Source organism: Poeciliopsis prolifica, unplaced genomic scaffold, assembly GCF_027474105.1.
Source record: "Poeciliopsis prolifica strain line A6 unplaced genomic scaffold, Auburn_PproV2 SCAFFOLD028, whole genome shotgun sequence".
NCBI lineage: Eukaryota > Metazoa > Chordata > Actinopteri > Cyprinodontiformes > Poeciliidae > Poeciliopsis > Poeciliopsis prolifica.
The window spans coordinates 5054068-5077729 of NW_026562403.1; the positions used below are offsets into that span (position 1 = coordinate 5054068).

The 23662-nt window shown below is 44.2% G+C and overlaps 3 protein-coding genes across 3 annotated transcripts; 1 reads left to right on the forward strand and 2 right to left on the reverse strand.

Annotated features, from left to right (window-relative positions):
• Positions 1–3456: 3456 nt before the first annotated feature.
• Positions 3457–9279, reverse strand: iscu (iron-sulfur cluster assembly enzyme). Its single transcript, XM_055048992.1, has 5 exons — positions 9092–9279; positions 8857–8970; positions 8661–8771; positions 8516–8594; positions 3457–3854 (listed from the first exon to the last, which is right to left on the reverse strand). The coding sequence occupies exons 1-5, from the start codon at positions 9191–9193 to the stop codon at positions 3787–3789; spliced, it is 474 nt and encodes a 157-aa protein (XP_054904967.1). The 5' UTR covers positions 9194–9279; the 3' UTR covers positions 3457–3786.
• A 469-nt stretch (positions 9280–9748) lies between these two features.
• Positions 9749–19959, forward strand: sart3 (spliceosome associated factor 3, U4/U6 recycling protein). Its single transcript, XM_055048983.1, has 19 exons — positions 9749–9984; positions 11312–11438; positions 11528–11632; positions 11724–11908; positions 12093–12198; positions 12463–12587; positions 12689–12844; positions 13973–14111; positions 14230–14337; positions 14412–14489; positions 14955–15013; positions 15325–15434; positions 15542–15654; positions 16249–16325; positions 16441–16612; positions 16705–17150; positions 17410–17562; positions 18007–18194; positions 18281–19959. Exons 1-19 carry the CDS (start codon positions 9793–9795, stop codon positions 18471–18473), a joined length of 2832 nt encoding a protein of 943 aa, XP_054904958.1. The 5' UTR covers positions 9749–9792; the 3' UTR covers positions 18474–19959.
• A 443-nt stretch (positions 19960–20402) lies between these two features.
• ficd (FIC domain protein adenylyltransferase) lies at positions 20403–22960 on the reverse strand. Its single transcript, XM_055048986.1, has 2 exons — positions 22425–22960; positions 20403–21790 (listed from the first exon to the last, which is right to left on the reverse strand). Exons 1-2 carry the CDS (start codon positions 22696–22698, stop codon positions 20709–20711), a joined length of 1356 nt encoding a protein of 451 aa, XP_054904961.1. The 5' UTR covers positions 22699–22960; the 3' UTR covers positions 20403–20708.
• Positions 22961–23662: the final 702 nt, after the last annotated feature.

The window sequence follows — 23662 nt, forward strand, 5'->3', positions numbered from 1 at the left end:
CCAACCTGACCTGCAGAGACCTGAGCTACAGACACCTGAAACACATAGAGCTTTCTATTCCTTCCTAAAACTTCCTAGCTGCCTCTGACAAACAATAGGACCGCTCAATCAATGTGCATGATGAGGAGGATCTAGAAGAGGTAACAGAGCACCTTGAGGCACTCGTGAAACTTTGATGAGAGTCCGGCTGGCGTTTGGAGCAGCAGTGGTCATCTTTAAAGACCGAGGATCACAGACCCCTGACCATCTCTACAGAGGAGCAAATAATCCCAAAGCAGGATAATGGTGAGTCCAGCCAGAATTTAGTTAAAAGGGCATCATTGTGGTCAATCCCAGCCATGTAGTGTCATATTATAGCACAATCAAGTGATTATGTTACCTTCAGTTAATATCAAACAGCTATACTTATCAAACATGGCTTAAAAGAAATTTGACTTTGTGATCTAACGTCTCAAAATTGGGCCTCTGTTTCTATTAAACTGATTAAAGAAATTAAATCAAATAAAGTTGTGAGTTGCCAGATTGAGAAAAGAAAAAAAAAAGGTCAATCACTATGCATCTATATTTCAGAGATATCTTAAACTTTTATAAAAATGTTATTTATAAGATGAAAAAAAGTCAAAGATCCTCTTCAGAAAGAGGTGGTGAGCTGCTACATTGTGTGACGGTAAATATGAATTTAAGCACGGTGCGTGATCTGACAGAGGAAAAGCAGAACCAACAATGGATGAGTCAGGAGTTCATGGTTCTGTCTGAAACAAAGCTGCTGCAGGAGGAGGGACATTTACTTCAGTATCTGTAATGCAAAGATTCAACCAACTTTCTGCACGGTGGTGAACTAAATGCTTCTTTTTTAAATTATACATGTTGAAAAACAGCATCTGGGGTATAAATTATACCCTGGCAGTAAAATTTTATTTCAGGAGTAACTTTCCATAAAAACAGCTCTTTGTTTTAATTGTCAAGTCTCTGATGCCAAAGAGACTTGGTTCATTTAGAGAAGTTTATTATTTTTAGATTAACACTCAGCCATTAGAGTATTATCTCCATGTTGCAAACTCAGCCAGCTGGAAACTAGGTGAGAAAACCCCGAGGTCAAAGGTCTCCTGCCTGCAGTGGCTGTTCTTCCATTTCTCAGAGAGGCAGGCATTCAGGTCGACCCTCTCTTTGCAGCAGAAAGACAAATGTTCAGGACTGACTTCTGTCAGAGCTGTAGAGTAGAGTCTCTTCAATGTTTTCATATTAGATCATGTCACCAGCATTAATTCCAACACATTTTATTAGGATTTGTTGTGGTCGGACAACTCAAAGCAGCGCTAAACTGCGGAAGAAGAAGAAATATTTTTTCCAACAATCTCATTTGTGCATTTGTGTTCCACGTTAATCCCCAAATAAAGATGTCACCTTATTGGTAGATAGAGACCAAAGAACACAGCAGACAGGTCAGAGACAAAGTTGGAAGGCTGATGGTGACTCTGGAGGAGCTGCACTTCTCCAGAGTCACCAGAGTGTAAGTTTGATGTAAACTGCTCATGATGAGTGGCAGGACTTTTCCAGGTCCTTCCTCTCACTGCCACTTTGAGTGCATAATTGATGAGGAAGGGATCCTCTGACTGTCACCATACAGTCACCAGATGTCAACCCACTGGATCCGTCCTCTAACTGCTACATGTCCAGGCAATCTGTCAGGAGGAAGTGTGCTTAAATAAAATGAATAACGATCCAAGGAGATCTGATTGAAGGAGCCACCTTTGATAGACAGTCAAGAATAATGAAAGGCTGCCCAATAATCAACAAGCTGGGTCTTTGAAAGTTGGATCAAGAGGATCCGGCAGTGTCAAATGTAAACAATAGTTCTTAATGAGACATAAATTGAAACTTCAGATGACTCATAAAGTAGTGATGAAATCTGCTGCATGTGTCTAATTAGCTCCTCGTCCTTCACAGTGAGTCATGCTGTGGTGCAGATGCGATGTCCTCCTCGCTCTCTTCGTCTGGCCCCTGGCCTGCCTTACCATGTCCCCGTGTCCCCCCGGCTGCTGCTGTCCCGGCCCGGGCTTTCTGGTCCTGTGCGAGTCTCTGGGTCTCAGGTCGCTGCCCCGCTCCGTGCCTCTCGGCACCTCCGCTCTGTCCGTGGCCAGAAACCAGCTCTGCAACGTGGACCACCTTCTCCAGGCCTTCTCCGGCCTGCAGGAGCTCAGCCTCAGCCACAACCTGCTGGCCCGCTTCCCCCGCGGCTTGCCCCCCAGCCTGGAGTCCCTGCTGCTGCAGGAGAACCGCATCACTTACATCACGTCAGGAGCCCTCAGGCAGCTGAGGAACCTGACCCGCCTCCACCTGGAGGACAACCGAATCCGTGCCATCCAGCCCGGAGCGCTGCTGGGTCTGAAAAAGCTGCAGCTCCTGACCCTGAAGGGGAACAAGCTCACCAGCCTCCCTGCGAGTCTCCCGCCATCGCTGACACATTTGGACGTGTCGGAAAACTGCATCTCCTCTCTGGATCTCCCCTCTCTCGCCGCCCTGGTCAACCTGCAGGTCCTGCAGATCAACAGCAACTGCCTGCGCTCGGTGCCTGAAAACACCTTCGACAGCCTGCCACGCCTCAGGTCCGTGGACCTAACCAACAACCTGTGGGTGTGCGAGTGCGACATCTTGTATCTGTATCGCTGGCTGCTGAGCGGCAGACTGAAGATGGCTACAGATCTGGTGTGCAGAGAGCCGGTCCACCTCGCTCACCGCCTGCTGCTCGATCTCTCCATTGTGTCCATCTGTCCACGTGTCTTAACGCCAAATGAGAAGACGCAGCTGCCTCTGGTCGCTTCTGTGGAGGCGGTGAGGACATCAGGCCCAGGTTCCTATGAAAACTGGGATGATTTGCAGTGGAAAATGTCAAAAGAAGTCCTGGTCACAAATGAACAGAACCTCCAGGATTCTCGGGTTTTACCCTACTCCTTCGAGACTCTCACCTATGAGGAGTGTTTATCCTTCAACGTGTCTCCATCAGTCTCTCCCACTGACCTGACATCTCCTCCAGAGGACCAGGGATGCAGAGAGAACACGACATCTCCATACCCTCAAGGCAATGTGTCTTGTGCTGCAGGGACACTTTCAGGACTGTCCACCAACAGAGAGGAGACCGTCCCTCCTGTGAGCCTCCAAGTGTCCCCCCACAGTGACTCGAAGGTGATCGTCCCTCTGCTCGCCCTGCTGTGTGTGCTTCTGGTTCTTGTGATGCTGGCAGTGCTAACCCTGCTGAGAAAGGTTCTGGTGCGCCAGCAGAGAGTGGCGCCGGCCAACGAGCGATCTGTTGGATGAAGGCAGCGGACACACCGAGGAGGCTGAATGTTTGATTTCGACACGTGCGAATGGTCTTACACACGTTTTTTCTTTTTATAACCAAACTTTACGCCAAATAATATCACAAAGCCAAAACAAATAAAGACAGACACATGTGAATCATTTTCATTTTGCTCCTGGTTTATTAAATATCTCATTTTTTTTCATTGTCGTGTGCAAGCGCAGGAGAACAGTCCAATAAAGACCATAGATGTCAAATATTCAACTTGAGACCCGAAGCTTTTCAAATCATCAGCACTTGTGATCATTTGAACCCAAATAAATGAGCAAATGTATTTTTAAAAAAAAGGCAGCTAAACTCCCAGAAAACAAGACTCAGTCACTGACGTTGGCAGCTCTGCCGAGGAACGTTTGTCATCCTGATATTGATGAAATATTTCAGTATGGTCGGTACGTCGTAGCTTATCAACTGCTGGCTTTGGCACAATCCTATTTTTTCTCCTCTTGTTTTAGTCTGTAGTCCGACAGCGCTGCTTTAATGGCGTCTTCTGCAAGCACTGAGGAAGAAGAGATGGAGGAGATTCAGAAACACGGTGACCAACAATACAAAACTGAACTATAAAACAACATTCTGAAACACATAATCTGTTCACATATCATCACAAACACAAAATGTAATTTTAGAGCAGAAAAGGACAACATTTAGTCATATTTTCATAGTTACCTTAAAATTTAATAGTTAAAAAATTTTATTAAGGTATTTAAAGAGATTACAAGTGTTATAAAGTTATAAATCCTTGTCAACAAGAAAGTTTAAATTACTAGTCCATAACAGTTTCTAATACCGTTTTGTCAGATTGAGGCAGAAATCGAAACACTACCAAAACATTATGTTTACTAAATTAACTAATCTACTTTTAAAATGCTTCTTGTTTACATAGCTAAACTAAAGTAAAGAATTTCTGTAACAATGTTTTCAGCCTTAAGGTCAAGGTGTAAATAACCTCCCATAATCTGGTCTGAAAGTAGAGTTATTTCTATACACAAATCACAGCTGCAAAAACAGGACCTTTAACTTTTTCATATTGTTACGGCAAACTTCACTGGATTTTATCTGGCAGTGAATACGTGATCAATCAGCACAACGTAGAATATGACTGTAAAGTGGAAGGAACGGATAGGCGTTTCAAGTTTATTAGAAGAATCTGAAAGGTGTGGCATGTAGCTGTATTCAGCCCACTTTCTGACAAAGTGATTTAGTCTCAGTATAAATCCAGCTGTTCTCTGACAGCCTCACAGATTTACTGGAGAACAAACACTGTTATGAAGACCTAGTGAAGGAGCAGAACAGTCAAAGGTTACAGTTGTGGAAGAGTTTGCAGCAGAGTTAGGTTAAAGGTGGAAGAGTATACAGACAGGGCAATTATTATCCTTTCAGTCCACAGACCTGTTAAGAAGAAAGTCACTGGTAACAAAAAAGTGCTAGGATTTATTGTTTTCGCATGAATTTCCATGATAATTCTCAAGAAACTGGAGGAGCTGGTTGATATAGTTTGGAAGTAAACAGATAAAAACTGTGTTGATTTAATTTAAAAGATAACATTTAAGCACACTTAGTGTTTAGTCTAGAATTTAGAGGGCCACATAAAACATTATGGCGGGCCGGATTTGGCCAACAGGCCTTGAGTTTGACACATGCGCTAGTCAAGCACATGTGTCAAACTCTTAGTGTTACTAAGTGTTACTACCACGGTGAAACATGTTGATGGGAAGATGGCTTACGCTAAGCACAGGGTGAACTTGGGAAAAAAACCTGTTAAGAGCCTGAAAGCCACTTGTACCATTCTACAATAGAAAGGCTTTGACAGAAGGATAATCGCGTGATAGAATGTTCCAGTCAAAGACCAGACCTAAACCCAACCAGGGGTGAGAAGGATGATTTAAAAAGCTTTTGGTTGAAAAAGAATATGCCCGGCCTACAAAGACATATGCATGCCAGATTTTTATTCTAAGATCCACGTATCCTGTGTCCTTCCACTTCACTCCTGCTGCAAGGCTGGGCTAAGCTAAAGGCTAAGCTAGCGGACAACAGGAGGCGCTACAAGCCATCGATTCCCACTGTAATCATGGGGAATGTGAACTCGCTGCCGAACAAGATGGATGAGCTGTCTGCACTGAACAACCAGCGGATCTACAGAGAGAGCAGCTGTTCATCTTTACAGAGACATGGCTGAACCACCTCGTGCCGGACGCTAACGTGGACCTGCCAGGATTCACCGCTGTGAGGGCTGATAGGGACACGAAAGCGAGTGGTAAAAGAAAAGGTGGGGGACTCATCATGTATGTGAACAATAAATGGTGTAACCCAGGACATATCACTGTAAAGACTGTTTGGTGTTGTCGGGACTCGAGCTACTAGTCGTTAGCTTGCGGCCATACTACCTGCCGAGGGAGTTCAGTCACGTGATCTCCATCTGCGTTTATCCCACCGAGAGACGCTACACTGCCTGTGAAAAAATCCACTCTGTCACAGCAAGGCTACAGACAAAACATCCTGACGCTTTTATATTATATCTGGGGACTTCAACCATGTGACCTTGGACTCTACTTTGGCCACTTTCCACCAAGCTGTTGACTGCCCCACCAGGAATAACAGGACAATCGACCTCCTGTATGCCAATGTGAGGGATGCATACAGAGCAACACCCCTACCCCACTAGGGAAGTCAGATCACACATCGTTCACCTACAGCCACGTACACCCCCCTGGTCCAAAAGCAGCCTACAACAGCTCGCTCCATCAGGAGGTGGTCCCCTGAGATGGAGAGTGCTCTGAGAGACTGTTATAACACCACGGACTGGGATGCACTGTTCAGCCCGCATGGCCAGGACATAGAGGGGCTGACACACTGCCTGACGGACTATCTGAACTTCTGCGCAGATGTGGTATCCCCTGCTAAGACTGTCCGCTGTTACCCTAATAACAAGCCTTGGGTAACGCGGGAAGTCAAAACTGTCCTCAACAAGAAGAAGGTTGCCTTCAGGAGAGGAGACAGGGAGGCCATGAAGGCAGCACAGCAGGAGGTGAAACAGTGTGTGAGGGAAGCAAAAGACAGCTACAGGAGAAAGGTGGAGCAGAAGCTGAGAGAGAACAACATGAGGGAGGTCTGGGAAGGTGTGAGGACCATCACTGGCCTCAACACAAAGACCAGAGTCGTTGAGGGAACAATGGAGAGGGCAAACCAACTGAACAACTTCTTCAACAGGTTCAACCAGTCTGTGCCCCCCAACCCCCTCTCTCACTGCAGCCACCTCTGCTCCTTACCACACACCTCCCCACAGACAACAAAACACTGACAACCCCCCCACACACCTCAGCACAACCTCCACCCCACATCACCACAGACCAGGTCAGAGAACAGCTGAGGAAGCTCAAGCCCAGGAAAGCAGCAGGGCCGGACCAGGTGTGTCCAAGGCTGCTGAAGACCTGCGCTGAACTGGGAGAGCCACTACAGCGGATCTTCAACCTCAGCCTGCAGCTAAGGGAAGTGCCCACCTCTGGAAGACATCCTGCATCGTCCCAGTGCCCAAGAAGAACAGGCCCAGCGAGCTGAATGACTTTCGGCCCGTGGCACTCACTTCACACCTGATGAAGACGTTGGAGCGGCTCTTCCTCGGCCTCCTCAGACCTCAGGTGGAACATGCTCAGGACCTCCTGCAATTCGCCTACCAGGCAGATGTTGGTGTGGAGGATGCCATCCTCTACCTGCTGCACCGGGCCCACTCCCACCTGGATAAGGGCAGTGGCACAGTGAGGATCCTTTTCTTGGACTTCTCCAGTGCCTTTAATACAATCCAGCCCCTTCTGCTCCAGGACAAACTAAATAGCATGGGAGTGGACCAGCACCTGGTCACCTGGATCCATAGTTACCTCACCAACAGGCCGCAGTATGTCAGGCTAAAGGACACCGTGTCTGACACTGTGGTCAGCAGCACAGGAGCCCCTCAGGGCACAGTGCTGGCCCCTCTTCTCTTCACCCTGTACTCCTCTGACTTCCACTACAACTCGGAGCTGTGTCACATACAGAAGTATGCTGATGACACAGCCATAGTCGGATGTATCAGGGACAACGGAGAGGAGGAATATCGCTGTCTGGTGAGGGACTTTGCTCTCTGGTGCCACACAAACCACCTGGAACTCAACACCTCTAAGACGAAGGAGCTGGTTATAGACTTTGGGAGGTCCAGACCAAAGCCGAGACCAGTCGTACTAGAGGGAACGGAGGTTGAGGTCGTGGGCTCCTACAAGTACCTCGGGCTGTGGCTGGACAGTAAACTGGATTGGTCAAAACACACCAGCCACCTGTACGGGAAGGTGCAGAGCAGGATGTACTTCCTGAGGAGACTGCGGTCCTTAAACATCTGCAGCAAACTGCTGTGGATGTTCTACCAGTCAGTGATCGCCAGTGTCTTCTTCTACACCGTGGTGTGCTGGGGAGGCAGCACATCCAAGAAGGACACGTCCAGACTGGACAAACTGATCAGGCGTGCCGGCTCTGTGGTCGGCATGAAGCTGGACTCTCTGGTGACGGTGGCAGAGGCGAGGACACTGAACAAACTGCTGGACATCATGGACGATAGCAGCCACCCTCTACACGCCGTCATCAGCAGCCAGAGGAGCCTGTTCAGTGACAGACTGCTGCTTCCCAAGTGCCGGACCAATAGATTCAAGAACTCCTTTGTCCCCCACGCCTTCAGACTGTACAACTCCTCACTGGGGGGTCGGAGGTGACACAGGACAGAGGGAAGAAGGAGTAGTTTTTCTACAAATGTGAACTCCATATTTATCAGGCCAAACCATACAGTGCAATACCATATCACTGGTCAATCTATCGACCAAATTGCTATAATTTCCTTTTGTGTTGTATTTATATTCTTTGTTTTGTATTTAATTTGTATTTTTTTGTATTTTGTGTATGCTTACTGTGTGCCACATTTTTGCCTGTGAGCTGCTGGTAACTATAATTTCCTGAGGGAGTCTTCCCAAGGGATCAATAAAGTAAAGTCAAGTCAAGTCAAGTCAAGTACTACTTTGTGTTGGTCCACCCTGTAAAATCCAGATAAAAACATTGAGAGATGCAGGTGACAAAATGTGATAATCATCAAGGAGGAGGAAAACTTTTCAGTGCAAAACAGATGTGGGGTAAATTGTAACTTACTAGAGCAATGAAGTTTGACCGGAGGAAGGCAGAGTTCTTTGGCAATGTCTGAGTTCTTGATATTCAGAGCTTCATCAACCTGCAGGGTGAAATTAGATCAATCTGGTCATCTACATTTAAATCAATATGACATTGCTGTTCCTACCGACTTTCCCTTCACCCACTCGGTCGCAAGAGAGCTGGAGGCGATGGCTGATCCGCAGCCAAATGTTTTGAACTTTGCATCCACGATCTTTCCGTTTTCATCTACTTGGATCTGGAGCAACACAAGACGCAAACCGTCAGTAACACACCAGTAGGAGTGTTGTCCCAGCAGCGGTCCTGCAGGGGCTCCAGCTCACCTGAAGTTTCATAACATCCCCGCAGGCCGGTGCACCCACCAGCCCTGTCCCCACGTTCTTCTCGTTCTTGTCCAGTGAGCCCACGTTTCTCGGGTTTTCGTAATGATCCACCACCTTTTGGAAAAGGTAAACACATGCGAGAGGTGATCCGTTTTTGACTTCTAAAGGACGACATGGAAAATTTCCTCGACTCAAAAATAAAATGATTAGCAGCCTGAACGGTTCAGTCGGTTACCTTTTTGTGGTAGGAGCAAAGCGCGTTGAGCTCCGGTCGGAAGAAACTCTTGCTGAATAACGACAGCAAAGACCCGGAGTTTCGTAAAGAGACCGCCGCCATCTTTGACTGCCAACGGAAGTAGGCACGAGAAACTACGGCTTCTTTGTTGACAAACAAGTGGGTATGAGTTTTGTGTCAGGAGAACGCCCCCTACCGGCCAACTGCAGGCGAAATGCTGGTTGGACTCATGAACGTGGTATGGCAGCCTGAGGTAACATATAATTGAACCACAATCCGAGCTCTACTGAATTATGAATATTTACACTTATCCAGAATACAAAAAATAAAAATAGAAATAGGAACGTATCAAACAATTATTATTAATATTATTATTATTACTTTTTTCCAACACAACCATTATTTGAAGACCTGGAAGTACACGTTTTCTTGCTATAAATCTCAAAAGTTAAATGTCACATGGACAGGAAGGGATTTTAATATTAACCTCAACACAGATCCACAACTGAATGGCATTTAAAAACAATATAATTTATTCTTACTTTGTTGGGCTAAAATGGCTCTTTGGGTCGTAAAGGTAGCAAACCCCTGACCCAAAACGACTGGCTGTGTGAGTTAATTCTATACTACAACGGCCTGCCATACACCCGCTTCTCATCATCGTGTCGCCTTGTTGTTACCAGGCAGACAGCCTTTCCAACATGGCAGCGCCAAGCAACGCAGAGCAAACGCAGTTGCAAGACATGGAGGAGGAAGAAGCAGGGATGGAGGAGAGGGAGATGGAATCGGACGAAGAGGAGGGCATGGGTGTAGAAAACTCCGAAGACGAAGAGGACGACTCCTCTGAGGATGAGAAGGAAAACGAAGCTGAGATCCAGCGACTGGAGGAGCAGGTAACTGAATAGCAGCCCTGCCAGCTGCTCGGCTAACCATCGCTAGCCGAGCAGCTAATGAGAATGAATGGGGGGTGAACACAGTTAACCACCAGCGGGGAATCTGTTGCAAACGCCGAGCTGATATGGATGAAATAAAACAAATCTGGTCGTTTTAGCGACACTTAAAACGTTTCAATGGACGCATTAGACATGTCGTAGTTTACACGCCGTGGTTAGCTAGCGCTAATCTGTGATGCTAACAGCCTGTCGTAATCACCCGCCTCTTTACTCCACATGATGGAGCCACAGTAACAAGCAAGAATCACGTCAAATGTTGTTTAAAATGAATCGACTGCTTAGTTCATTAAAAGGAGGCAGTAATAATTATATTGTCCAGCTTCCAATTTGACAGACTGAACTGAATTAGACATAGTTAAGAGCTGCATTAAAACATAAACAATCTAATTACCTCTCATGTATAAATACATCATAGGCTATCATCATAACCATAATTACTAATTAATAGGACAACTGGATATCTGTAAAACAGCATCCAAATCTAAATAGTGTCTATTTTATTGCACTGTGTGGTGAAGCTGTGAGACTTTATCTGGGCTTGTCTTACATGTATAATCATTAAAACATCGGTTCCTTTTGTCCTTGAAAAGAAACTAAAGCTACTGTGTTCCAGATTGTACCATTAAATTGTATTAAAATTAAACTGATCTAAGTTTGTTCACAGCCGAGAAATATGTCAATCGAAGAAGCTGTAAACTAACACTGTTAGTCTGTCTCTGCATATGTGGAATTTGAGGGAAATAATTTTGTGAAAAAGTGTCATAAAGACTACCAGAAAAATGTAGAAATAAAAAATTTGTGAAAACTCAGAGAGGGGAAAGAGCGCTTTACTCGTATTTCTTCGTACACCAGCAGATAACGGTGGCTATACTTCTGTGCTTTTCATTGAACGGCTACCAGCCATAGGGATTGCATGAAGGAAAAAAAATAGCTGGAAAGCAAATTTATTTCAGAAAAAGTTTCTAAATGATGTCTCAGACCTCAAACAGCTGGAGGTGCTTTGACATGCCTGGAAGATCTAAAGGTCATTGAGCTCTAGTTGGAAAGAAGGAAAGTGAGTGACTAAATGTGCTGTTTATAGAAATACTCATGAGTCAGCGTGAAGAAAAATCCTGCAGACATTTAAAGCAAAAACAGCCAGCTTCACATTCTTTTTTCTTCGAAAGTCAACAATTCTAGCTTGAACATGAAACTTATTTTAGCTTCATGGCTCTTGTCTTAAGTTCTCGTCAGACTTTATCACACTTGTTTTTATGAATTGATGCAGCTATCGATCAACGCCTTCGACTACAACTGCCATGTGGATCTTATCAAACTCCTCCAGCAGGAGGGAGAACTTTTCCGCCTGCAAAAGGCAAGACAGAAGATGAGCGAACTTTTCCCTCTAACTGAAGGTTTGTTTGTCTGTTCCCGCTCAGAGGTCAAAGGAGGCAGGATTTCTAAACGAGCTGCAACTAAAACGTGTTATTTTTCAACCCTCCAGAGATCTGGCTTGACTGGCTCAAAGATGAGATCCGCCTGACTGAGGAGGATTCAAACCGAGAGAAAGTGTATGAGCTGTTTGAGAGAGCCGTGAAAGACTACATCTGTGAGTGGGCCTCCTCCACGGAGACTGTTTCGTTTGATATTTGGGTTTGAAGTTTAATTATGTTGGTTTTTTTTTGTTGTTTTTTTTGCAGGTCCAGACATTTGGCTCGAATATGCCCAGTACTCTATTGGTGGCATGGGGTCACCAGGTGGGATAGATAAGGTGAGGTCCATCTTTGAGAGAGCGGTGACGGCGGTGGGGCTTCACATGACCAAGGGACAGACGTTGTGGGAAGCGTACAGAGAGTTTGAGAACGCGGTTTTGTCCACAGTGCAGGTGCGTGTTTCCACAAACTGACTATATTCAACATCAACATGCAGGAGTTTTACCTAGATCGTTCTCTTGCCATTTAATGGATAATTACTGTTCTATCTGCTGTGTCAGTGCTGAAACTAATTCCTCTCATTTGTAGCAGTCTCTTCACATTTCAGTGTCGTTTTCTCTGCTGCCTCTGTCTCAGCCTCCCCCTGGCAGGATTCCCAGCCGCGAGGAGCAGGAGCTGCTCTCCACTCAGCTCGAGCGAATTCATACGCTGTTTCGCCGCCAGCTGGCCGTTCCCTTAATGGGTGAGCATGGCGACTCCTCTGTCCAGATGGATTGCTGTAAACTGGGGGGGGGTTCCTGTTGTACCATGGCCTTTCTTAAAGACCGAATTGTATCATTTAAATATTAATATTAACAAGATGACACATTCTTCAGTTTCTTGTTGGCTAAGTTAGATGTATGTTAAGTTATTGATTGTTCCAAATTCTCTCAAAACGGATTGGAGCTTAAGCTGGTATCCCTGTTAGCATTGCTCCACAGTCTAGCAATGTTTTGTGGCTCTGCAGACATGGAAGCCACCTATGCAGAGTACGAGGAGTGGTCAGAAAACGGAGTCCCTGAGACGGTCGTCCATCTGTACAGAAAGGCTCTGCAGCAGAAGGAGAAGTGCAAATCTCACGAAGAGGCTCTGGTAACCGACTGATCATGTTTTTGATTTGCTGTCTTCAGTTTTTTTTATCACTGTTTTTGCAACCAGTACATAATATCTCGTCTGCGCTTGTCTTCCTGCAGCTGGTAGCCGAACCTCCCAAACTGGCCGAATATCAAGCCTACATTGATTTTGAACTGAAGGAGGGCGACCCGGCACGCGTCCAGATCACATTTGAACGGGCTCTGGCTGAGAATTGCCTGGTACCAGACATGTGGACTAAGTACACCACATACCTTGTAAGTATTGGTTAGTGACTGACACCATCGTGTTCTTTCAATCAGATTTCATCGGTTGCTTTGTAGAAGCCTGTTTTAGTTGAAGATTACCAGCAAAACAGCAACTAGGACATAAACGTTGAACATATGTGAAAGTTTATAACGAGACGACTTGTTCAGTGAGGAGGAAGAAGTCGGTAAAAATGTTGTGCGAGTGCAACATCCTGGAGACTTAACACACCGACACCCTAATCTGTGATTCTTAGGCCTGCAGTTATGAACCCGTTCTCCCTGTAATTCACCACGGTGATGAATGACCACTTGCGAGAAATATTGTAATTGAGAAAACTAAAAATCTGTCATCATTTATGCATATGTTTTAATTTCTGCTCCTCTGTTGACCAGTAGTGTTACTCTGGAGAACAATGTTCTGAGTCAGCACTTCTTTTCTCCAAAGTGTCGTCCAGGAATGCTTCATGCCACAGAGCCAGTCAATGAATCTGTAATATCAGAAATGAATGAAAACAAACAAAAAGTCCAACTACATTTGGTTTTCTCTCAGTAACCTGCAGTTTAGATCTAAAAAGACATTTCATGCTGTTGCTAGAAATGTTGTTGAAGAGAGACAAAAAATACAAAGTGAGCTTTTACTGATTCAGTTTAGTAATAAAATCTGCAAATGTGTTCATATTTACATAAAACGTAAAAACTAGAACACTTTTTTTTATACCGGGAAACTTTGTGCTCACAAACAGCATTCCTTGGAATGAGAGGCTGGTTTTGGTGGGTGCTACTGTTACGTATACTGTGTCTTAGTCTTTATATAATATTTCTGTTTTAGAGAGATGCGGCTTATTCCTTTTTTGAATGTTTTTCTTTTTTTAGTTCCAACATAAGAAATTGTATTATTAAATCTGCAACCATTGACAGGAAAAAGTGAAAAAGATTTGACTGGTTTTAATCCTATTCGCTTGGATTTCATGCCCAAGATCCCCTAAGAAATTGCTATTTTAAAATGTTTAATTATCTTATGTGCTAGTGGGAAGATGTTTGCTGTAGCACAAGCCTAAAGTGTGAAACGACACATCCTCTTTGTTGTTCTGTAGTAGATTTGGCAGAAATTCTCATATTTTTTATTTATTTTTTTAGGATCGCCAGTTGAAGATCAAGGATTTGGTCCTGCCCACTCATGAGCGAGCCGTCAGGAACTGTCCCTGGACCATGAGTCTGTGGAAGAGCTACCTGCAGGCTCTGGAGAGGCATGGGGCCGACCATCAGAGTGTGTCAGGTAACAGTCCTGGAGTGACGCCTCAGCGCCTCAACATGTTGATGCATGTTTTAATCCTTTGCAGAAGCATCGTGTTGCCTTGACAGTGTGTTGGATCTCATTTCGTCCTTCTGAACAGATGTTTTTGAAAAGGCGCTGAATGCAGGTTTCATTCAAGCGACGGATTATGTGGAAATATGGCAGGCATACCTCGACTACCTGAGGAGACGAGTGGACTTCAGTAAAGGTGGGAGCAGTTCTGCATCATAAGTGAATCTTGGATCAACTGTTTATTGATGGCGTTGCGTTTCTGTTCTCTAGAATCCAGTAAAGAGCTAGAAGAGCTACGCGCTGCCTTCTCTCGATCCCTCGACTACCTGAAGCAAGATGTTGAAGAACGTGGGTGAATTTCTCTGAATCAGATTTTTTAAATTTGTTTTTTTAATCAGCTTTGCTTTGGTTCAGTTCAGTTCTGTGTATTTGTCATGCAAATTCACAATGTGATGTCAAGGATCTTTACAAGGCAAACTTATTTTCGTACATCTTGTTTGAAATATATAAACAAGAGTTCAGATCAAATTTCTAAACAGAAATATGTCACCAGCTTAATCCAAATTGGACACACACTCCAATATGATGCTACTTATAATACAACGCAAGATAGTTTTGAAAAGCCAGATGGTAGCGTTGTTTACATAAACGAGGTTACACACTGGGTTCGTGACTTTGCAGCAATCCCTCCACCGGAGCAAGAATGTGGCCGCAGTGGATGATTGATCTGAATCTTGTAAAGATTAATTTCTCTGAATTCACTCTTGCCATCAGCTTTATTTTGATGCCTCTCTAAATGTTTTGTGACCTCAGGGTTTGGTGAAAGTGGAGATCCATCTTGTGCCATTATGCAGATTTGGGCTCGGATAGAGGTAGGAAAACCCTCTGTGACAAATCTGTTTTAGAGAGCAAGTGCTGTTATAATTATAGGATGTTTATCGATGCAAAACGGGGATTCAACAAATGATTTAAATCAAAAACCTTGAAGCTTCATGAAATCAGTGCAGTGAAAGCTACTGAAATGCAATGTGTAGATTGTAGAAGACTTGTTTCTCATCAATTCAAAATAATGCTCACCATTATAAGTATATAATGCATTCTGCCCTTTTAGGATGACTTTGCACAAGAAAAGACAACAAAAAATGCTCAATTTTTGCCATCTTTTACCTCCTCTGTCCACCAGGCCCACCACTGCAAGAACATGCAGAAAGCAAGAGAACTTTGGGATAACATCATGACTAAAGGGAACGCCAAATACGCCAACATGTGGTTGGAGTACTACAACCTTGAAAGGTTTGTCAGATGGACTCTAAAAGAGAGAAACTTTATTTTAAAACAACACAGAAATGCGTCAAAGACTAATTCCCCAAACATTTTATTTTTTCCTTTCTAACCCATAGAGCTTATGGAGACATGACTCACTGCAGGAAGGCTCTGCACAGAGCGGTTCAGTGCACCTCAGATTACCCAGAGCACGTCTGTGAAGTCCTGCTCACCTTTGAGAGGGTAGAAGGTGAGTTTCATCCTGGAAGGAAGAACAAAAATATAGAACAATTTACATGGTAGAGGAGACATTTTTAAATTTATTGGACTGATACTGACCTAAAACAGTTATTTACGTTGCGCATCCCTAGTTGAAGCACACCTTTATTTATTTAAGGATTTGGAAAACTTCAGTCTTCTTAAACTTTATAACACCTTTTTATTTTGTTTAAATGGCTTCATACGAACTTTTAACCGCAAAGCAAGTCATAAGCACTGCACATGTGCAGCAGTTTTCCAGGCTCCTAAATTTTTGAACCATCTGAGCATGTTTGCCGCAAAGTTTAAATGTGCTGAATATTAGAAATAAATGTTTACTTAAATATGTTGGCGTTCACCTTCTGCAGATGACCGTCACCATCATCCTTAAATGTTCCCCTGGCATGTCGGCCTCAGCCTGAATTTTGCCGGTGGAAGCAATGTCCTGCTTCCTTCTTCTTTTCAAACTTCATTTGGTGTAGCAGCTGCTTTTCAGAAGCTTTTCTGCTTTTTGAAAATGTTTTCACTTTGGACTGCACCTTGACTACACACTCGTAGATTGTTCACATGATGTGTTCTAATTCAGGCACATTGGACGACTGGGATACAGCGGTGCAGAAGACAGAGACACGGCTGAACAGAATAAATGAGCAGCGAGCAAAGGTAGGAGCGTACAACGGCTCTACAGTGTAATATTGTGCACCTCCACACTGTGCTGATGCACTGTTTGCACGAGGTTGCGTTTGGATAGCATTTCTGTGTTCTTCCCATCTGTCAGGCGGCAGAGAAAGAAACCAACCTGGCGCGTCACGAGGAGGAGAAAATGGAGCAGCGGCGGAAGGCCAAGGCAGAAAAGAAAGCCCAGAAGAAAGCCCAGAAGACAAGCCGAGGCGGAGAGAAGAGAAAAGCAGAGCAAGATGATTATCAGGAGGACTGGACTGAGGGATTGGGTAAAAAATGTTTGATTTAAAAAAAAAAAAAACCCTACATTTTATTTTTTGGTTCAGGGAAATTTGAACTTCCCCCACCTTTATTTTACAAGCTCCCAAAAGGCAGAGAGGAAACGGTGACAACAACGCAGACGAGTACATGGAGACAGAGACCGGACTATTTGGGAGGAACGCCCCTCCTGGGAATAAGTCTGGTGGAGCTAGGAATGCCCAGCAGGGGGCAGCGGTCGCCGCCCAGAGGCAGAACGACGACCGGCGGGAGCTGCGAGACGACACCTGCAGCGTGTTCATCAGCAACCTGGCGTACACCCTGGAGGACCCAGAGGCCAGGCTGAAGTCACTCTTTGAGAGCTGCGGTCCGATCCGACAGGTCCGACTGATCACCGGCAACAGAGGGATCTCCCGAGGTTACGGCTATGTCCAGTTTGAGTCGGCGGCGTCGGTCCCCGACGCTCTGAAGCTGGACAGGAAGGAGGTGGAAGGCAGACCCATGTTTGTGTCACCTTGTGTTGACAAAAACAAAAATCCTGAGTTTAAGGTTAGCACACGCGCTAATATTGTCATACTTAAAAGACTTCAATGTTTATGGACTGGATCACATTTACTACCTTATATAAATGTGAAATTATTCATTTAGAAATATGACATGAAGGTTAATTTTCCATTATTTCAATGAACAAAGTCCTACTACTTAGTGAACATGTCAAAATGTTTTACCTTGAAATTACTCCCCAATTGTTTACTGTTTAACTAGAAAGGAAAGACCTGCCATATTTTCACAATGATTTTCTCTGCAGGTGTTTAAGTACAACACATCGATGGAGAAACACAAAATCTTCATCTCTGGGTTGCCGTTCTCCTGCACTAAGGAGCAACTGGCGGAGATCTGCAAACCTCACGGCAGCATCAGAGATGTTCGCCTCGTCACGTACCGCTCAGGGAAACCTAAGGTGAGAGATCCAGTTTCTTGCAGAAGTATTAACTCCTTTTGAACTTGTCCACATTTTTGAGGCCTTACAACTTTAGTGTTCCTCGAGGAGTTTGACACAATTTTTTTTTTAACTAAATTGTGTGTATGATTTCAGACTTAGATTTACAGTTTTGACAAGGCTGATATCACACATAAATATACTCTGATGTAAATAATTTTCTGCAGCAATTCCCTGAAGTATTAGTTTTCTTCCTCGGGAACGTAGGGCAAAAATTATGTGCTACTTTGTGTTTGTCTATCACATTAATAGAGATTAAATTGCATTGAATTTTGGGGTTATGATGTCATAAATTGTGGAAATGGTCGCTGGCTGTGAACATTTGATCAAGGTTCTGTGAAAGAAGCCAGAAGAGTTAAAACATAAAGAGAACCATGTTTGTGATGCACTGACCTCTCTGTGCAGGGTCTGGCATATGTGGAGTTTGCAAATGAAGCAGAGGCGTCTCAGGCGGTGCTGAAACTAGACGGCATCGAGGTGGAGGACAACAAAATCTCTGTCGCCATTAGCAACCCCCCACGCAGAAACCTGACAGATAAGCCTGGCTCCAGCAGACCCATGGGAGACACAACGCCTCGTCAGGTTTACGGATCGTAAGTTCACCGACACTTCTTCTGCATTTCCAGCATGTCGCCGCCGTTAACCGCTCCTTGAAGTGATTACGAGTTTCCTGTTCCAGGAGAGGGCGAGGACGCACCCAGCTTTCTTTACTCCCTCGCTCTTTGCACCGTCAAGCGGCGCCTCCAGGAAAAGTGGAGAATGGGACCGCAGCCGAGCGAGCGCCGCCGCCGGGCAGCACGGCGGCCAACGCGGCCGGAGAGCCGACGTCTTTGTCAAATTCAGACTTCGCAAAGATGCTTCTCAATAAGTGAGCGAAGCCGAGGGGAGCTGTTGACTCCTGTTGAAAGCCATCCTGTGTCCTTACAAATTAGTGTTGGTGATTTCTGCTGTAGTTGGTTTCCTGACAGTCCCTTTAATCTCACTCACACCTTCATCATCCGTTCTGCAAGATTGCCTTAACCGTCATGCTCCTGCCCTCTGTCACAAACAAACAGAATATTTTTTCTCCCGTGTGATTGATTGTTTGACTGCCAGATTGGTTTATATATGTATAAAAAAAAAGTGTATCATATTTGTGTGTAAATATGTGAAGCTGTTGAGTTTTCGGCTTTTGTTTCTTGCTGTTTAAGGGATCCGATAGATGATTATTTGAGAGTATTTTTTAAATATTCAAAACAGCCGAACTTGTATTGATTTAAAAGAAAAAAAAAAGTTTATGCAAAGGCGCTGACATGGTGTAATATAGTTTGTGTGTACATAGTGTGGATGTACTTTGGTGATGTTTTAATTTTGTGTAACTTAGGACACATCAAACGCGTTTAGCCATTATATTTTTTACAGATGCATGATTTTATTAGTCATTGTTTATTATGGAGTGCACCTAATTGATCCATCAAACTAATACGGATTAACATTTGTTAATATCCATCGTGAGAGCTTGTTTTACAATAGAGAAGCTGTGATACTCCTGACGCTGGATTTTTCTGTCATTGAGCTGTTCCAGATATAGTGTCCTATCATTTATCAGTTTTATTGCATCCTTTCGATCATTACATCTGCGTAAGAACAGAGCGTTCAAGAGCTACCAAGTCGGTTATGCCTCAGAAAGTGATGTTTGTTTACTCCCCACACTGGGATTTATCGGCGTTTAACTGGATTACCTTCTTGCTGTGAAGTATTCAAGATATTTGCTCACTGAGTGATGATCAACAGGTCACTGATTGTCCGACTGCATGTCGCTCCAAAAGACTGTAGGCAAACCTCTTATTAGTTTTGATGAGCTGTTGAGCAAATTTAATGTCACGACTGTAACTCGGTGGGGAAAATAAACGGTAAACGGGAGTTGCGGTTTGTTGCGAGAAACTTTTAATGAGAAAGTGCGACTGGAAAGGCAACGCTGTGCCGTTCAGCCCTGGGGTTTCCCTCAGGGGTTCGTTTCATCCTTAATCATGTTAAAGGATCTCCACGGCCGTCATCTCACACGTAGGTCTTTGGAGAATCTATGCAGTTTTTCCATGTCGGGGTGAGGAGATGAGGTTCTTGTACATACTGTTCAGTAAACAAAGATCTCCTTAGTTTGTAATAAAAGCAGATTTACATTTACAGATGGTATGTATTGCTCTCACCACAGTGCCCTAAGTCTAAAGTGAACTAAAAGTGTAAATACCGGTCTGAAGTCATCTTCTGTTTTAACGTCCAGTACTAAATGGTTGTATTGTGAGTTTTGCTGTTTTGTATGATTTCTAAAGTTCATGTTTTAAATTTGGAGGATCTGAAAAGAATAAAAGGCTTTCAGAATTTGTCTTTTAGTTTGTTTACATCAATTAGATCATGGAAAAGTTCATGTTAAAATGTGTCGATGTATTAATGGAAAGTTAAGTGGAATAAAACTGCACAAGCAAAAAGGATAACAGCTTTGAAAGGACTGAACCAAAGCCCATTCAAGAGTTCGGGGCAGAGAAATGCAGATTCGTTGCTTCTGTTCCTCAATACATTCATGTGAATATAAAAAATAACCCAACTGAGCACTTTTTACTGTTAAGTATCAGGATTTTTTTTTTTTTGTCATTTGAACATTTTAACTAAATTCAAGGTTTTCATAATATGACATCCATTTCTGCATATATGTAATAACTAAAGAAAAAAAATAATGATTTCAATATTTTAATTGTTCCTGTGCATCTTTGCTAGACATTTTATAACCAAAATCTCATTTGATGTCAAAAGGGGTTTGTGCATGGTAAAGAAACTGACTTTTATTTTAAAAATAAATACATGAAAGTGCTTCACAGTATGAGCAGACAACTTTTCCTCAAGGAAAATATTTAAACACTGTTTTTAAGTTGTAGCTTAAAAATGAAATAATTTCCTCATGTTAGTAGTCACAACTTCCCTTTGCACTTAAAGAAAATAAAATACTTGCAAGATATTTAATGGTTTGACTCTGGTCAATGGACACCATAATTTAAGTGAAACTACTGACAGAAAAACTTTTAAATTAAAAATATACTCTTGCATGGTGACGCCTCATGCTCCCTCTCTCCGGTTTAGTTGTGTGCTGGAATGGTCTGTTTGCAGCTGGGACAGGCCTGGTTCCGGTCGGCTTCTGGGAGTCCCACAGCGTACTCTGTTGTGGAAATCAGCAAAGTGTCCAGTGTAATTTCCGTACATTTGGCGATGAATCGAATGAAGGGACGCACGTCCCCCTCGTTGGCCGTGTTCAAAGTGGCGTAATATTCTGCTCTTTGCTCTTTGCGAATAGTAATTGGCGGATATCTCGCCTGCATGAGCACGAGGTTCATGAGTAACCGGGACGTGCGTCCGTTCCCGTCTACAAATGGGTGTATGTACACCAGCTTGTAGTGGGCCAGAGCTGCATACTCCACAGGGTGCAGCTGCAGGGCTTCCTCAGAGTTTAGCCACTGGATCAGCTCGTCCATGTGTCGCTCCAGGTCTTTGGGGTGTGGTGGGATGTGGTGGCCCACGAACACCTGGCTGGTCCGCAACCGACCGCCCTCCACAGGGTCCACGTAGCCGAGCACTCGTCGATGAATCTCCAGGATGTTGCTGACGGTGATGGCTCCTGATCTGGACAGCAGCGTGGTGTTGATGTACTTCATGGCTGCATCCACGCCGATGGCCTCATTCTGCTCCTGGAGGCTCTTTCCGGGTACAGCGTAGCGCGTCTCGATGATGTGTCGGATCTCAGACAAGGTGAGGGTGTTGCCCTCTATCGCCACGGTGTGATAAATGTGGTGATAGTATGTCTCCTCCATCACTCGACGAAGTGCCGAGTTGCCTTTAGGAATAGACATCAGCCTGCGCACTTTACTGTCGATCAGGCTGAAGTACCGCTGGTCAATCTCCTCCACCAGGGGAAGGGTGCGGTCTCTGCTGACCAGAGCTCTCTCATTGCACGGCGAGAGGGCCAAGGCCTTGGTGTAGAGGTGGTCTGCCTGGACCACATCCTTCTCCTCCTCCAGTATGGTCCCCAGCTCCGTCAGAGCATCCACAAAGTCAGGGTTCATACTAAGAGCATGCACCAGCAGCTTGTGAGCCTTCTCCCTCTTCCCAAGTTTCTTCATCTCCAGAGCCTGCTGCAGCGCTGCTTTGGCCTCCAGCTCCGTCTCTGCATTCAGAAAACAGAAATTATGCAAGTGAAACATACAGCAGGAAACTAGATTGTTGGGGTAAATAATTACATAATTATTACAAAGTACTCACTGAGACATGTTTTAATTACTCTTATTTGTTATTTTATTCACATCATAACCACAAACTTTGATAATTTTGAACTTTTTCTAAACAGATAAAACCAGAAAAGTGTGGTCTACAATTATAATCACTTCTTTTTACTTTGATACCCCTACATACAAGTATCTTCAAAAAGTCCTCTGTGTAATTTAGTTGTGGTACTGTTACAATTTGAATTAACAGTTTGAACTCCCGTTTTGCTTAATTTTTCATGCATTTTCACAGTTTGTATTGCCCTGGTATATTTCACAGTACGTACTGCAACATGCGTCTGCTTTAAATATGAGCTCTGGCCACTGGATACCAAAATATTAAACTTTATGGTCTTTGTGTAAAACAGGAAAACCCACACTTTCCATTACTGTCAATTTATTCATACAATGCAGAAACCTTTCTTTAGCAGAGACAAGAAGGTTGATTAGAAGATGGATGGAATGATGGGGGAAAAAATAACCTGTTTCAACCTCCAGCTGCAGCAGATAGATAGAAAAACAGAAAAATCTCCGTACCTTTGCTGGGTTTGGTCCTCTGAGGCAGCACGTCCAGGGCCGTGAAGGGGACAGTCAGGCTGGTGGACTGCACAGCTGGAGAAGGCTGGGAGCTCCCCCACAGCTGGCAGCGGAGCTGGTTGATGCCCCTCATGGAGCCACAGCACTGGTTCTGCAACCCTATCAGGGGAAGCAGGAGGGCCACCAGAGAGCCGAAAACCACGCACAGCAGCGGGCCCCATCCTCCGAGGACACGGCGGCCGCTGATGTAGCACCACTCCGTCACAGCAGCCATGGTGAGCCCAAATTAAATCCTCCATCCTTCGGTGCTAACAGCCCCCCATCTAGAGCCGAAGGGTGGCTGAGAGGAGGGAAACCCCGAGCGAAATGAACACCTGCCCGGTCACCGGAAACTGTAAGAAACCTACGCCAGCTGTTACGATTTACGTCTCTGTCGTACTTTGTTTCTTTCTGTTAGCGCTTCGCAACAAAATCTGATGAAACCTTCGGCGTAAGATTGTTTCTCTCCGTCGGCACGAATGTGTACACATCAGACTTCCTCTTGGTGACGTCTGAGTAATCTCGCGTATTACTGGTCAGAAGCTTGTAGAAAAGAGGTGCCTATTGGTTAGAAACACAGCAAAACAATATGTAGTTCGTAACCGTTTCTGATTGGTTCATATGTGGGATAGTTTTCCCTCGGTGTGATCTGCCAGGCTCAGTTTACGCAACAGTTAGAAAATGACGTACCCAGAACTAAAAGGAGTGAAATCTATTTAGTAAGTAAACTGGGTGTTTACTTCACTTGGAAATTGAGATTGCTCTTTTACCTTGTTAAGATTCTGAACAGACAGGATCCCTTTTTGAGCTTTCTATTCATTTTTGTGTAGCCTTCTTGACGTCGTTTTATTTATTTATTTGTTATTATTTTTTCCCTGTCACAAATTTACATGTTTGTAGACACCTCAACAGATGAGTTCAGGTGTCTACAACTCATCTGTAAATGAGGCTATTTACTCATTTACAGATGAGTAAATAGCCTTAAAGTATTTTCAGCTTTTGTTGCAAGTCAGTTCATTAAAAATAAATAAATAAATCTAACATTTAGCTTGAGCAATCTTATTAAATGTAATTTTTCTAACAGCAGTAAATTTAGGATTTAAAAGAAAGTGACAGTGGAGAAACAGCAAACTATTTAATCTAATTTACTCTGTGTAGGAGAGCTGATGCCTACCAGTAGGTAGCTGGTAAGACTGAGA